Raw genomic sequence first — 14,848 nt, forward strand, 5'->3', positions numbered from 1 at the left:
AATACTTTAAGACTTGAATGTGTGTACATTTATATCGTGTAGGAAATAATCTGAATACTTCTACCTCTAGAAAATATATGAATATATATATATATATATTTCCCAGTGATGAGCTGATTATATAGAGTTGTAATGGTGTGAAAGGTTGTCAGATAAATGTAGTAAAATAATAAACATGAAACTTGAAGGCGTTCAGAGTGAAACATGAAGGTTGTTCATCTTTAATAAATATTTAGTTTCAGACTGTTTCTGTTGATGAAGAATCTTAAGTGGGCTTTAAAAAGTGATCCAGAATCAGTCTCACTGACTTGCTAATAGCAGATCAATAATATCACCTCCAACATAGAACTGAAGGCAGCTGTGACCTGATTGGTGCATTCAGATAAATGTCAGAGAGGGCGGAGCCTAAAATAGGAAGTGTAAGAAACAACTTCTTCCTCAGAAATGACAGAAGAAGAGAAAACAACGAGACAGACAGACAGGGAGAGAGAGAAAGAAAGACAGACAGGGAGAGAGACAGACAGATGGATCCTGTAGTTGATGTTTGAGACGTGAAGGTGAGTACGTTCAGTAGTAAAATGTCTGGTAGTACAGGAGATGTTGTGTGTACTAATACTCCTAGTGTGTACTAGTACTGATGGAGACGTGTGTACTTATACTCCTTGTGTGTACTGGTACTAATGGTGTGAACTAATACTCCTAGTGTGTACAAGTACTGATGAAGGTGTGTACTAATAGTCCTAGTGTGTACTAGTACTATGGAGACATGGTGTGTACTAATACTCCTTGTGTGTACTAGTACTGATGTAGGTGTATACTAATACTCCTAGTGCGTACTAGTACTATGGAGACATGGTGTGTACTAATACTCCTCATGTGTACAAGTACTGATGAAGGTGTGTACTAATACTCCTCGTGTGTACTGACGCAGGTGTGTACTAATACTCCTAGTGTGTACTAGTACTATGGAGACATGGTGTGTACTTATATTCCTCATGTGTACTAGTACTATGGAGAAATGGTGTGTACTAATACTCCTCGTGTGTACTAATACTCTTCGTGTGTACTAGTACTCCTCGTGTGTACTAGTACTATGGAGACATGGTGTGCACTAGTACTCCTCGTGTGTACTAGTACTATGGAGACATGGTGTGTACTAATACTCCTCGTGTGTACTAGTACTATGGAGACATGGTGTGTACTAATACTCCTCGTGTGTACTAGTACTATGGAGACATGGTGTGTACTAATACTCCTCGTGTGTACTAGTACTATGGAGACATGGTGTGTACTAATACTCCTCGTGTGTACTAGTACTATGGAGACATGGTGTGTACTAATACTCCTCGTGTGTACTAGTACTATGGAGACATGCTGTGTACTAATACTCCTCGTGTGTACTAGTACTATGGAGACATGGTGTGTACTAATACTCCTCGTGTGTACTAGTACTATGGAGACATGGTGTGTACTAATACTCCTCGTGTGTACTAGTACTATGGAGACATGCTGTGTACTAATACTCCTCGTGTGTACTAGTACTATGGAGACGTGGTGTGTACTAATTCTCCTCGTGTGTACTAGTACTATGGAGACGTGGTGTGTACTAATACTCCTCATGTGTACTAGTACTATGGAGACATGGTGTGTACTAATACTCCTCGTGTGTACTAGTACTATGGAGACATGGTGTGTACTAATTCTCCTCGTGTATACTAGTACTATGGACCCCGGGGCTGAGGACGACCTCTGTTGGCTCCAGCTGGATGATTTCAGGATGTTACTCATTAAAAGCATCGACCCTTCAAGGATCACTCCCTACCTCCGCCAGTGTCAGGTACTCCTCCTCCACCTCCTCCTGCTGCTACGTCCCGGTTCAGATCCGGGGCCTGTACTACGAAGCAGGATTTGTGCTTAGCGAGGTAACTTAAGCGTTAACTCTGGGTTTTCCGTCCTACGACGCTGGTTCACTTCTTACCGGGGTAGATCGCCATGGTAACTTACGCTGTGGAGCTAACCTGCTCCGGAGCAGGTTATGTTCCTGATAAGAGATCAACGTGGAGAAACACACCGCCGACTGACCAATCAGCTGTCTTGGTGCGCGGATATAAAAAAAGAAGCTTGGTGGATCGTGAGAGGGTCTCGTAGGAGAACTATAGAGTGTACGGAGACCGGCAAAACCCTTTTGTCTGTGTCTGACGATGTTTTATATGAGAGATACAGATTCTCATCAGAGGGAAAGACTTTTCCGTGTCAGCGTACAGCCTACTGACCACTATGAATTATGTTTTTATATTTATTTGATTTGCTCCCAAGTCCGTTTTACACCGCCGGGATTGCAGCTGAAAGAATGAGGCTGATATTGTCATAAACCACGTTATAAGAATACATCCAAGCAACAAATTCATTATTTTTTTAGTTATGTTTTTGGCCTTTTATTGCGGAAGGACATCATAAGAGTTAAAGGGATGAGAGAGAGCGACGACATGATTTAAAAGAAGGCCGAAGGGCGGATTCAAAGCAGGCCCGCTGCAAAGACCCTCAGTACATGGGGGGTAACTTACTCTACCACTGAACACATTGATGTAATCAGTCTGTCTAGTGTCCTTATGATGGCCGTCATATTATATTATATATTACACCACTAGTAAGGAGGGTTTTGCCAGCTGTCCTTCCTGCATTTGGCAGATGACACTGTTGCTTTTAGCCTGTATTATATGTTTAACTTCTTCGTATTTCTGTAAGATTATGGTTCGCTCCTCGTACGTGAAATACGCCGCTCCGCTGCCGTAGACTGATCCATGTTTGTGATTGGTCAAATGCTGCAAACGCCGCCTCTTTCATGTGCACGCGCTCATAGCTGGACAGGTAAACCCTGGGTTGAGTTAACGAGTTGATAACCAGCTTCGTGTGACCGCTTATCTCCGATTGCCTTTGTTAGGGTTACTTAAGCTGGATCTCTGAAACATACCCTGGTATGTTGAACTCACTTCGTAGTACAGGTCCCAGCTCAGTCACTTATCCTGGATGTCTTAATCCTAGTTTTGTGCAACGGGCCCCAGGTTTGTTGAACTCACTGAGTAGTGTAAGCCCCAGGCCTCTGATTGGTTGTCTGTGTGCTGGTCAGGTGCTCAGCGCTGAGGATGAGGAGCAGCTGTTCAATGACCCCGCCCTCGTTGTCAGGAGGAGGAAAGTTGGTAAGAATCCCGACTGGGAGGACCAATCACAGAGCACCGTGTTTGTTTGTGTTTACTTGTTGACGTGGAGTTGTTTGTGTGTACTTGTTGATGTGGAGTTGTTTGTGTTTACTTGTTGACGTGGAGTTGTTTGTGTTTACTTTTTGATGTGGAGTTGTTTGTGTTTACTTGTTGACGTGGAGTTGTTTGTGTTTACTTGTTTACTTGTTGATGTGGAGTTGTTTGTGTTTACTTGTTGATGTGGAGTTGTTTGTGTTTACTTGTTGATGTGGAGTTGTTTGTGTTTACTTGTTGACGTGGAGTTGTTTGTGTTTACTTGTTTACTTGTTGATGTGGAGTTGTTTGTGTTTACTTTTTGATGTGGAGTTGTTTGTGTTTACTTGTTGACGTGGAGTTGTTTGTGTTTACTTGTTTACTTGTTGATGTGGAGTTGTTTGTGTTTACTTGTTGATGTGGAGTTGTTTGTGTTTACTTGTTGATGTGGAGTTGTTTGTGTTTACTTGTTGACGTGGAGTTGTTTGTGTTTACTTGTTTACTTGTTGATGTGGAGTTGTTTGTGTTTACTTGTTTACTTGTTGATGTGGAGTTGTTTGTGTTTACTTGTTGACGTGGAGTTGTTTGTGTTTACTTGTTGACGTGGAGTTGTTTGTGTTTACTTGTTGACGTGGAGTTGTTTGTGTTTACTTGTTTACTTGTTGATGTGGAGTTGTTTGTGTTTACTTGTTTACTTGTTGATGTGGAGTTGTTTGTGTTTACTTGTTGACGTGGAGTTGTTTGTGTTTACTTGTTTACTTGTTGATGTGGAGTTGTTTGTGTTTACTTGTTTACTTGTTGATGTGGAGTTGTTTGTGTTTACTTGTTTACTTGTTGATGTGGAGTTGTTTGTGTTTACTTGTTGATGTGGAGTTGTTTGTGTTTACTTGTTTACTTGTTGATGTGGAGTTGTTTGTGTTTACTTGTTGACGTGGAGTTGTTTGTGTTTACTTGTTGACGTGGAGTTGTTTGTGTTTACTTGTTGACGTGGAGTTGTTTGTGTTTACTTGTTGATGTGGAGTTGTTTGTGTTTACTTGTTTACTTGTTGATGTGGAGTTGTTTGTGTTTACTTGTTGACGTGGAGTTGTTTGTGTTTACTTGTTTACTTGTTGATGTGGAGTTGTTTGTGTTTACTTGTTGATGTGGAGTTGTTTGTGTTTACTTGTTTACTTGTTGATGTGGAGTTGTTTGTGTTTACTTGTTGACGTGGAGTTGTTTGTGTTTACTTGTTTACTTGTTGATGTGGAGTTGTTTGTGTTTACTTGTTGACGTGGAGTTGTTTGTGTTTACTTGTTTACTTGTTGATGTGGAGTTGTTTGTGTTTACTTGTTGACGTGGAGTTGTTTGTGTTTACTTGTTGATGTGGAGTTGTTTGTGTTTACTTGTTGACGTGGAGTTGTTTGTGTTTACTTGTTTACTTGTTGATGTGGAGTTGTTTGTGTTTACTTGTTGATGTGGAGTTGTTTGTGTTTACTTGTTGATGTGGAGTTGTTTGTGTTTACTTGTTGATGTGGAGTTGTTTGTGTTTACTTGTTTACTTGTTGATGTGGAGTTGTTTGTGTTTACTTGTTGACGTGGAGTTGTTTGTGTTTACTTGTTGACGTGGAGTTGTTTGTGTTTACTTGTTGACGTGGAGTTGTTTGTGTTTACTTGTTTACTTGTTGATGTGGAGTTGTTTGTGTTTACTTGTTGACGTGGAGTTGTTTGTGTTTACTTGTTGATGTGGAGTTGTTTGTGTTTACTTGTTGACGTGGAGTTGTTTGTGTTTACTTGTTGACGTGGAGTTGTTTGTGTTTACTTGTTTACTTGTTGATGTGGAGTTGTTTGTGTTTACTTGTTGATGTGGAGTTGTTTGTGTTTACTTGTTGACGTGGAGTTGTTTGTGTTTACTTGTTGACGTGGAGTTGTTTGTGTTTACTTGTTTACTTGTTGATGTGGAGTTGTTTGTGTTTACTTGTTGATGTGGAGTTGTTTGTGTTTACTTGTTGATGTGGAGTTGTTTGTGTTTACTTGTTGACGTGGAGTTGTTTGTGTTTACTTGTTGACGTGGAGTTGTTTGTGTTTACTTGTTGATGTGGAGTTGTTTGTGTTTACTTGTTTACTTGTTGATGTGGAGTTGTTTGTGTTTACTTGTTGACGTGGAGTTGTTTGTGTTTACTTGTTGATGTGGAGTTGTTTGTGTTTACTTGTTTACTTGTTGATGTGGAGTTGTTTGTGTTTACTTGTTGACCTGAGGGGTATTCCACCAAACTCGCTAATTAAAGCGGCGCTTACCTGGTTAAGCCTGGTTAGAACTAACGCCAACTTCCACTTGCGGCTAAACCCGTTCCATTAACGCATTTCAGCCGCGCCTTGTTGAGGCTTATTCAAGCCAGGCTAACGTTGTCTTGTGTTACGCTGTTCACGGGATATGAAGCCAGACCAGAACCGTGAATGTCGAATCATCGAGAAAATGGCAGAAAAGACCAGAGCAAAAAATATTAATGGAACTGTATGAGGAGTACAAACCCATCATAACCAATAAAGGGAATACTGTAGTGATAAATAAAAATCACGAGGCTGCTTGGGCAAGAATTGCCGAACGATTAAATACGGAAGTACCGTTAAGAGTAACATGTTCTAATATAATACTGACTATGACTTTTCTAACGTGAGGATAGTGTAGAGGTAACGCGCCGGCTTTACGTGCCGCCGGCCATGGTTCAATTCCTGACTATGGAAGTTTGAGAAACTTCTTTCTTTGGCCGGAACTCACTCTCTCTCTCTCTCTCTCTCTCTCTCTCTCTCACTCTCTCTCTCTCTCTCTCTCTCTCTTTCTCTCTTTTTTTTAGATAGGCCTAGTAAATGCATCTACATTGACCAACTCATTTATCTCAACAATTCAATGAACACATTCAATTAACCTATTAATGAACTCCCCTGAAAGGAATTTATGTGGCTGTAAATTGCATGCAGCAATGCCTTTGTCATTGGGATCTATAACATGCTATTAATAATAACATCTTTATGCCTTTCATGTTTTTGCAAGTTATATTTGGGTTCGGGGGAAATTGTGTGACATATTTATCATAGTTAAGGTAAAATGTTGGTCTAATTCTCTGATCTAAAGACAATTATACAAGCAAAAAAAAAAAAAAACACATAAGACATCCTTGCTGGGATGTGAACCCAGGCTGCCCGTGGTTGGGGGGGAGGTGCATCACCACTCACCCAACTGGGGGATAAACAACATGTGAAATACATATGTATTTAGATAATAATATGGCCAGTCGGTGTTCAGGAAATAAACGATTTATTCATATTTTTTAAATTATTATTATTATTTAAGCGTGTATTTTTAGACGCTTGATGAAAATATAGTCTGTTTGTACTTCATATATGTAATTTTGGTCATTTTTGGTCTTTCACGTGACGAAATCACGAGGACTAGGCTTGGCGGAACCTTCTGCTGGTCCAGTTGTTTCCGACAGACGGACTTCTCTGAAACCCCCGCTAAAGTAAGCCTGATGGTTAGCCTGCCCCGGAGCAGGCTAGTTTGGTCGGATAAATTCCCATGGTTACTTAGCGGAGAGTCCCTCAAGTTACGTTGATGGAACGCAACTCTCGCTAAAGGTAGCGAGGCTTATCGAAATTAGCCCGGCTTTGCACTTAGCGAGTTTGATGGAATACCCCTCTGGAGTTGTTTGTGTTTACTTGTTTACTTTGGTGTAGAATGACACTAAATTATTTTTGAATCACTGCAACTTTGTGTTTGACATCTAAACTCATATCACTGACCTTTGACCTTCATCCTGGGGCCTGTACTAGGAAGCAGGATTTGTGCTTAGCGAGGTAACTTAAGCGTTAACTCTGGGTTTTCCGTCCTACGACGCTGGTTCACTTCTTACCGGGGTAGATCGCCATGGTAACTTACGCTGTGGAGCTAACCTGCTCCGGAGCAGGTTATGTTCCTGATAAGAGATCAACGTGGAGAAACACACCGCCGACTGACCAATCAGCTGTCTTGGTGCGCGGATATAAAAAAAAGAAGCTCGGTGGATCGTGAGAGGGTCTCGTAGGAGAACTATAGAGTGTACAGAGACCGGCAAAACCCTTTTTCTGTCCCTGACGATGTTTTATATGAGAGATCCAGATTCTCATCGGAGGGAAAGACTTTTCTGTGTCAGCGTACAGCCTACTGACCACTTTGAATTATGTCCGTTTTACACCGCCGGGATTGCAGCTGAAAGAATGAGGCTGATATTGTCATAAACCACGTTATAAGATTACATCCAAGCAACACATTCATTATTTTAAAGTTATATGTTTGGCCTTTTATTGCTGAAGGACATCATAAGAGTTAAAGGGACTAAAGAAAGAGTGACGACATGATTTAAAAGACAGCCGCAGGGCGGATTCGAACCGGGGCCGCTGCAAGGAGCCTCGTAACACGGGGGGGTAACTCTACCACTAAGCTATCAGCGAAGTTAAGATTATCATTTAATCAGTCAGATCTACTAGTGTCCTTATGATGGGGCAGTCATATTATACTACTAATACTATTAATACGACTTCCGCATTCACACAGTCGGTGGGTTTTTGCCAGCTGTCCTTCCTGCATTTGGCAGATGAAACTGTTGCCTTTTGCCTGCATTATATGTTTAACTTCTTCGTATTTCTGTAAGATTATGGTTCGCTCCTCGTACGTGAAATACGCCGCTCCGCTGCCGTAGACTGATCCATGTTTGTGATTGGTCAAATGCTGCAAACGCCGCCTCTTTCATGTGCACGCGCTCATAGCTGGACAGGTAAACCCTGGGTTGAGTTAACGAGTTGATAACCAGCTTCGTGTGACCGCTTATCTCCGATTGCCTTTGTTAGGGTTACTTAAGCTGGATCTCTGAAAGATACCCTGGTATGTTGAACTCGCTGAGTAGTACAGGCCCTGACCTTTGACCTCTTCAGGAGCCCTGCTGGACATCCTGCAGAGGACAGGCGTCAAAGGTTACACAGCCTTCCTGGAGAGTCTGGAGCTGGATTACCCCGAACTGTACCGACGGATCACCGGAAAGGATCCCAACAAGACCTTCAGCATCCTCATCGGTCTCTCTACCTGTCTGTCTGAGTGTTTACCTGTCTGACTCTCTGTTTACCTGACTTTCTGTAACCTGTCTGTGTGAGTGTTTACCTGTCTGACTGTTACTTGTCTGACATTTACCTGTCTGACTGTTTACCTGTCTGTCTGACTGTTACCTGTCCGACTGTTTACCTGTCTGATTGTTTAGCTGTCTGACTGTTACCTATCTGATTGTTTAGCTGTCTGACTGTTACCTGTCTGACTGTTACCTGTCTTTCTGACTGTTACCTATCTGATTGTTTAGCTGTCTGACTGTTACCTGTCTGACTGTTACCTATCTGATTGTTTAGCTGTCTGACTGTTACCTGTCTGACTGTTACCTGTCTGACTGTTACCTATCTGTTTGCTTAGATGTCTGACTGTTACCTGTCTGACTGTTACCTGTCTGACTGTTACCTATCTGTTTGCTTAGATGTCTGACTGTTACCTGTCTGACTGTTACCTGTCTGACTGTTACCTATCTGATTGTTTAGCTGTCTGACTGTTACCTGTCTGACTGTTACCTGTCTGACTGTTACCTATCTGATTGTTTAGCTGTCTGACTGTTACCTGTCTGACTGTTACCTGTCTGACTGTTACCTATCTGATTGTTTAGCTGTCTGACTGTTACCTGTCTGACTGTTACCTATCTGATTGTTTAGCTGTCTGACTGTTACCTGTCTGGTTGTAACCTGTCTGTCTGTGTAGACACAGCAGGTGAATCTGGTCTGACTCAGTTCCTGATGTCCGAGCTGGGCCGCCTGCAGAGGGCGTTGCAGGAGGAGAGGAGGCGTCGTCAGCAGGCCTGCTCTGTTGCTAAGGAACAGGTGGGCCTGTTGCTAAGGAAGAGTTGGAAACGTAGGCCGCAGAGACCCTGCTGACCCTGTCCTGGTTCTGTTGTTGGCCCAGGAGGTCTGGTCCCGGCAGCAGCAGCTGAGGGACCGCGAGCTGAGGAAGATGACGGAGCGCGTGCAGAAGATCCGGGAGGAGCGCGAGCGTCTGACGGAGGAGGTGAAGCAGCTCCGCCAGCACAACTACAGCCTGATGGCCGACATCAATGCGCTGGGCCAGGAGAAGAGCGCCGCCCTGCTGGCCAACCGGGACCTGCAGATAGAGGTCTGGAGATGTGGTGGTCCGTTCACCTCTGAGCCCCACAGAGAGCTGAACCTGACCTGTGTGTGTGTGTGTGTGTGCAGGTAGAGCGTCTGAAACACAACGTCCTGCAGGCTGAAAGTCAGACCCAACTGTTGAGGCGACGAACGCTGAGACCGCTACAGAAGGTACATCACACACCATCTGGATCAGCAGGGTCCTGGTCCTGCACCCTGATATGGGTCCGATTAACGTGGTACATCATCGTGTCCTTCAGGGCTCCAGTCTGGCTCTGCCCACCGAGACCTTCTACCACCCCAACAGACTGGAGGAGCTCAAGGAGGAGAAGCAGGAGGAGAAGCAGGAGGAGAAGCAGGAGGAGAAAAAAGAGGAGAAGCAGAAGGAAAATCCTCTTCTGATGAACCTCCCTACGACAGTGTTGAGACTGAGAAGAGAACTCCACAGGGCAGAGGAGCAGAGAGCAAGGGTGAGGAGGAGGAGGAAGAGGAGGAAGAGGGGAGGAGGAGAATAAAACATAAATAAACATTATAATAAAATAAATAAACAACATACACATCTAGTTCATGAAGCTGAAACAGTAAAAACATTTTTCACAATAAAATGTTTGTATTTGTTTCAGAGCGAGGAGGAGAAGGAGGAGCAGGAGCTGCTGTCGGCTCAGCTGAAAGGAGACGCAAGGATGTACCGACAACGCAACAAACAGACCATCAGACAGCTGCAGGAGGTGATCAAAGAGAGAGAGAAGGTGAGGAGGCGGAGAAGGAGGAGAGGAGGTGCCATGTTATGGATGATTATGTCATGAATGTCAGCCCTCTGATTGGTGCTCCAGGCTCTGTCGTCACGGACGGAGCTGCAGGAGGAGGTGCGGCTGCTCCTGCAGGAGAAGGATCAGTACAGGGAGCAGGTCAGACAGCTCACCGAGCAATCTGATAGACTGGAGCTCCTCCTGCTGAGGTCACAGGGGGAGGAGCTACAGCTGAGGACACGCCTCCGCAGACTCACCTGCAACACTCACCAGGTGAGTGTGAGGAGGTGAAGGACATGATGGAGGTGAAGGAGGTGATGGAGGTGAAGGAGGTGATGGAGGTGAAGGAGGTGAAGGAGGTGATGGAGGTGAAGGACATGATGGAGGTGAAGGAGGTGAAGGAGGTGAAGGAGGTGATGGAGGTGAAGGAGGTGATGATCTCTCTCTCTCCCTCAGGGTGAAAGGAGTGTGAGCAGCGAGGAGGAAGAGCTGAAAGACACCGCTGCTAAAGGTGAGTCATGTGACCTGAGTTTTGTTATGAATTAAACATGTTTCGGACACCCTTTGATGTTTGACTTCATATTTACAACCAGATTTCACATTAAACAGCGTTTAATAAGACTGTGAAACAGCGCCCCCACTGCCCATCAGTACCAGTTCAGGGGGAGAGTGGTACTGCAGCAGGGAGACGGAGACTCTTCCAGAACAACTTTTTGAGCATCAGGATATTTCCCTGTAATCATGTGACCTTGTGTGACCTTGTGTGACCCTGTGTGACCCTGTGTTACCCTGTGTGACCTTGTGTGACCTTGTGTGACCTTGTGTGACCCTGTGTGACCCTGTGTGACCTTGTTTGACCTTGTGACCCTGAGTTACCCTGTGTGACCCTGTGTGACCTTGTGTGACCTTGTGTGACCCTGTGTGACCTTGTGTGACCCTGTGTTACCCTGTGTGACCTTGTGTGACCCTGTGTGACCTTAGCTGTGTTCGAAATCATTCACTCATTCACTCACTCCCTATCCCCTACATCGTGTATATGATATAGTGCACTACATCATGTACGACGGGAGGAGAATTCGGACACTACACGGGTCATTTTCTGAACGTGGTTACGTCAGCAGATGCGCCAGATACTCATGTGACGTGAGTGGGCGCGCCGAGCATCATGTAAACATACCTGACGGTATAAAGATGTGATTCTTCATGGCGGTTGTGTTTCTTGGTCAATAAACTGTTGAGTTTGGTTTTGTCAGCTACTGTTTTGTGTCCTCGTCATGAGCTGTAAATGCTCAGGGTTGCGCACAAGCTGTAAGATACGTAGCGCGTGCGAACTAACGCTAGTGGTCAGTAGCTATTTAGCTCGTAGCTAAGTAGCTAGTGGTCAGTAGCTATTTAGCTCGTAGCTATCGGCTACTTGTGTATCGGCTACTTTCTTAAAAAAGTTGTTTATTCTATGAAAAAATGGTACCCGTTGTTGTTTTGATGCTGCTCGCCCAACTCCTGGTTCTCAGGCACCGACGGAGGCGAAGGGAACGGCGTCTTAGGCGTTTACGGCGCTATTTATTGATTCGCCGACGTCAACAGGTAAATACCAAAATAAATCTTAGCTAACATGCTAACTGATATGGGGAAACCCTATGATTGAACCCATGATTTAGTGAATGACTACCAAATGAAATTAAAATGTCTTTGATATTCATTTAAAAACTCTACTTACCTTAACTCAATTATAGTAATATAACTTTATATTGCCATTATAATTAACACATAAAAAACTAAGCTTTTCATTGTTTTGCTGAGGACCCCAACGTGAAAGACAATCATGGCAAAAATGTCTGTTTTCTTTAAACTTACATTAAACTTTTACACATTAACTTAATTTCAATGACTTACTGCGCAACCAGTTATTACATAACTCACCAAGGTTATCATTTTTTGATAAATCAGTTCAAGTAATTGCAGCAACAACAACATAAAATAATGAAATAGGTAATCATCTGGTTAATTAACTGGAAATACCTGTGGCAGTCCTTATTTCTATACCCTTAAACACTAAAAATGATAAATTTAATGTTTCAATCAGGAATGACAAATATGAACTCTACAAAAATGTATTTATTAAAGAATATGCCAAAGGGTTAGAATCAGGAAAAACGGGAATCAGGTGAACAGTCTTCCCCGCCCAAGGGAATCCTTGAAGGAGCTGGAGATGTCAGTAACTGTAAAACAAAATACAAAAAACCACTGTGAGAATAACAATAATAATAATAACTTATTCATATAGCGCCTTTCAAAATACCCAAGGCGCTTTACATGAGCATATAGCACAGATTGTAATCAGAGGTAATCACAGGTAATCAGAGTTTAAGACTATAATAAGTTCACAAAATTGTAAAATTCAGTATGGAACAAAATGATGCTATCACTCAAATTTGTTTGCTTACTCCCATCCATGCAGAGCCGCATTTCGTCGGCCTGAGAACAGCTCGTTGTGCTTCATTCGCATTTTAATTAGTGTTTCCACATCCTCATCAGTCCCTTGAAACAAGAAACAGAAAAGCATATATTTTTCTAACACACCGCCAATTGGGAAAAGAGAACAAACGTTATGATCAGATGTGAGCGGCTGTCTGCTACTAGCGTTAGCTTTAGCGTTAGCTTAGTGTTAACGTTAGCTAGCAGATACAAACAACAAACAGGATGCTTCTCCACCAAGAAATCGGCTCGTTTTAAAACTACTGGCATAAAAACTACGCCACTAAAGTATTACACGCATGAAATGTGTACATTCTAACGTTACTTACATTTGTAGACAAAAGCGGCGTTTGGTGCGGCGGCCATTGCCTTCTTCTCCTCTGACAAACCACGGCAGCATTGCATTGTGGGATACGGGAGCACAATGTAGTGTACATCGCTTGTTCACTCAATTTTGCGGTGCATTGTGGGTATTTTGTCGTCCACTACATAGTGGATGAAATCAGCCACGGAGAATTCGAACAACACTACAAAATGGCGAACACACTATATAGTGCACTACATCCGTGATAGGGGGCGATTTCGAACACAGCTCTTGTGTGACACTGTGTTACCCTGTGTGACCTTGTGTGACCCTGTGTGACCCTGTGTGACCCTGTGTGACCTTGTGTGACCTTGTGTGACCTTGTGGTAGCAGGCAGCAGTGAGGAGATGTGCAGTGGGATGTCAGGGGAGAACGAGGACGCTGCAGTGCTGCAGCAACACGACTCTCCTGCAGGAGGCACCACAGAGTCGGAACAGAAGCCCACCACTGCTGCATCATGGGTAATTTACCTGGGGCTGGTCTCATTCTCTTTTTCGCACAAATGTAATCACCAGAAACGTATAAGTAATAATAATGATTAATAATGATTAATCATAATACATTGTTATTATTATGAATAATAATAACAACAATGATTAATAATAATGATTAATAATGAATAACAATAATAACCAACTTCATCAAATGGTTAGTTGCTAGTTTGAAATAAGTAGAAAGATGTTCTGTAAACATGAAGTCCTTGTCTGTCTGTCTGCCTGCCTGTCTGCCTGCCTGTCTGTCTGCCTGCCTGTCTGTCTGTCTGTCTGTCTGCCTGCCTGTTTGTCTGCCTGTCTGTCTGTCTGCCTGCCTGTTTGTCTGCCTGTCTGTCTGTCTGTCTGTCTGTCTGTCTGTCTGCCTGTCTGTCTGTCTGTCTGCCTGCCTGTCTGTCTGCCTGCCTGCCTGCCTGTCTGCCTGCCTGTTTGTCTGCCTGTCTGTCTGTCTGTCTGTCTGCCTGCCTGCCTGTCTGTCTGTCTGTCTGTCTGCCTGCCTGCCTGTCTGTTTGTCTGTCTGTCTGCCTGCCTGCCTGTCTGTTTGTCTGCCTGTCTGTCTGTCTGCCTGCCTGTCTGTCTGCCTGTCTGTTTGTCTGCCTGTAGGACGAGGAAACAGACGGCTGTCTCACCTCCAGAGGTCAACCCAACTTCTTTTACCGCAGGTCAGACAGAATTCTCCAGAACTTGATTGATCAAACTGAGCGTCTGTCTGAGCTGTTCTTGTTTCCATGGCAACAGAAAGCGAGCCCTCAGGTCGAAGCTCATCTGTAAGGAGTTGACGGCCGGTAACCTTGACGACAGCAGCGGCAGTGACATCACCGACTCTGACTAAAGTCCAGCTGCTGGAACATTCAGAGTCTGAACTGTTTTGGTTTTTCAGTTTTAATCATTTTTATTGAACAACCAGTTGTTCTGGTTATGAATCTAGAATATGGAAAATAAACATAACCCTCATCACATAATCTCTGTGTGACGAAGAACGTAAATATATCCACGTCGCTTATCATCATTTTGATCAATAAAGAAAATAATAAAATGTTGTTTCATCATTATTAATTTCCATCATTTCATCCATTCATGTCTCTGCCTGGCATTTATATATTATATTATCATATCATCGATGCATCAAATAGGAAAATGAGTTAGGAATAGGAGGTAGGACCTCATTCTTTGACTATTCGACTGCAACCACTCTCTTTCTGGAACGCAGCCTGGGTCTACAGTTCCTCGAAGCCGTTTACAGAGACCGGATGATAAGGTTGTACGACTTTTCTCAGCGGACCGTGAACGCAGCGTCGCTCACGCGTTGCCATGGTGAGGGAGAGACGCACACG

The 14,848-nt window shown here is 43.5% G+C and overlaps 1 protein-coding gene across 4 annotated transcripts; it reads left to right on the plus strand.

Moving 5' to 3' along the window:
* Positions 1-453: 453 nt before the first annotated feature.
* On the plus strand, positions 454-14,554 carry card9 (caspase recruitment domain family, member 9). 4 transcript variants are annotated; one of them, XM_084025525.1, is made up of 15 exons: positions 468-561; positions 739-748; positions 1,714-1,837; positions 3,128-3,197; positions 8,176-8,313; positions 9,035-9,153; positions 9,236-9,442; positions 9,523-9,606; positions 9,696-9,905; positions 10,059-10,184; positions 10,269-10,457; positions 10,641-10,695; positions 13,354-13,484; positions 14,118-14,176; positions 14,253-14,554. In XM_084025525.1, exons 3-15 carry the CDS (start codon positions 1,724-1,726, stop codon positions 14,344-14,346), a joined length of 1,596 nt encoding a protein of 531 aa, XP_083881651.1. In that variant the 5' UTR covers positions 468-561; positions 739-748; positions 1,714-1,723; the 3' UTR covers positions 14,347-14,554. The 4 variants fall into 4 exon arrangements, with proteins under 4 accessions (XP_083881649.1, XP_083881652.1, XP_083881651.1 ...); XM_084025523.1 differs by lacking the exon at positions 739-748 and having other exon boundaries at positions 454-557; positions 1,720-1,837; XM_084025526.1 differs by lacking the exon at positions 739-748 and having other exon boundaries at positions 454-557; positions 1,720-1,837; positions 13,357-13,484.
* Positions 14,555-14,848: the final 294 nt, after the last annotated feature.

Source organism: Eutrigla gurnardus (assembly GCF_963514095.1).
Source record: "Eutrigla gurnardus genome assembly, chromosome: 13".
NCBI classification, from domain to species: Eukaryota; Metazoa; Chordata; class Actinopteri; order Perciformes; family Triglidae; genus Eutrigla; species Eutrigla gurnardus.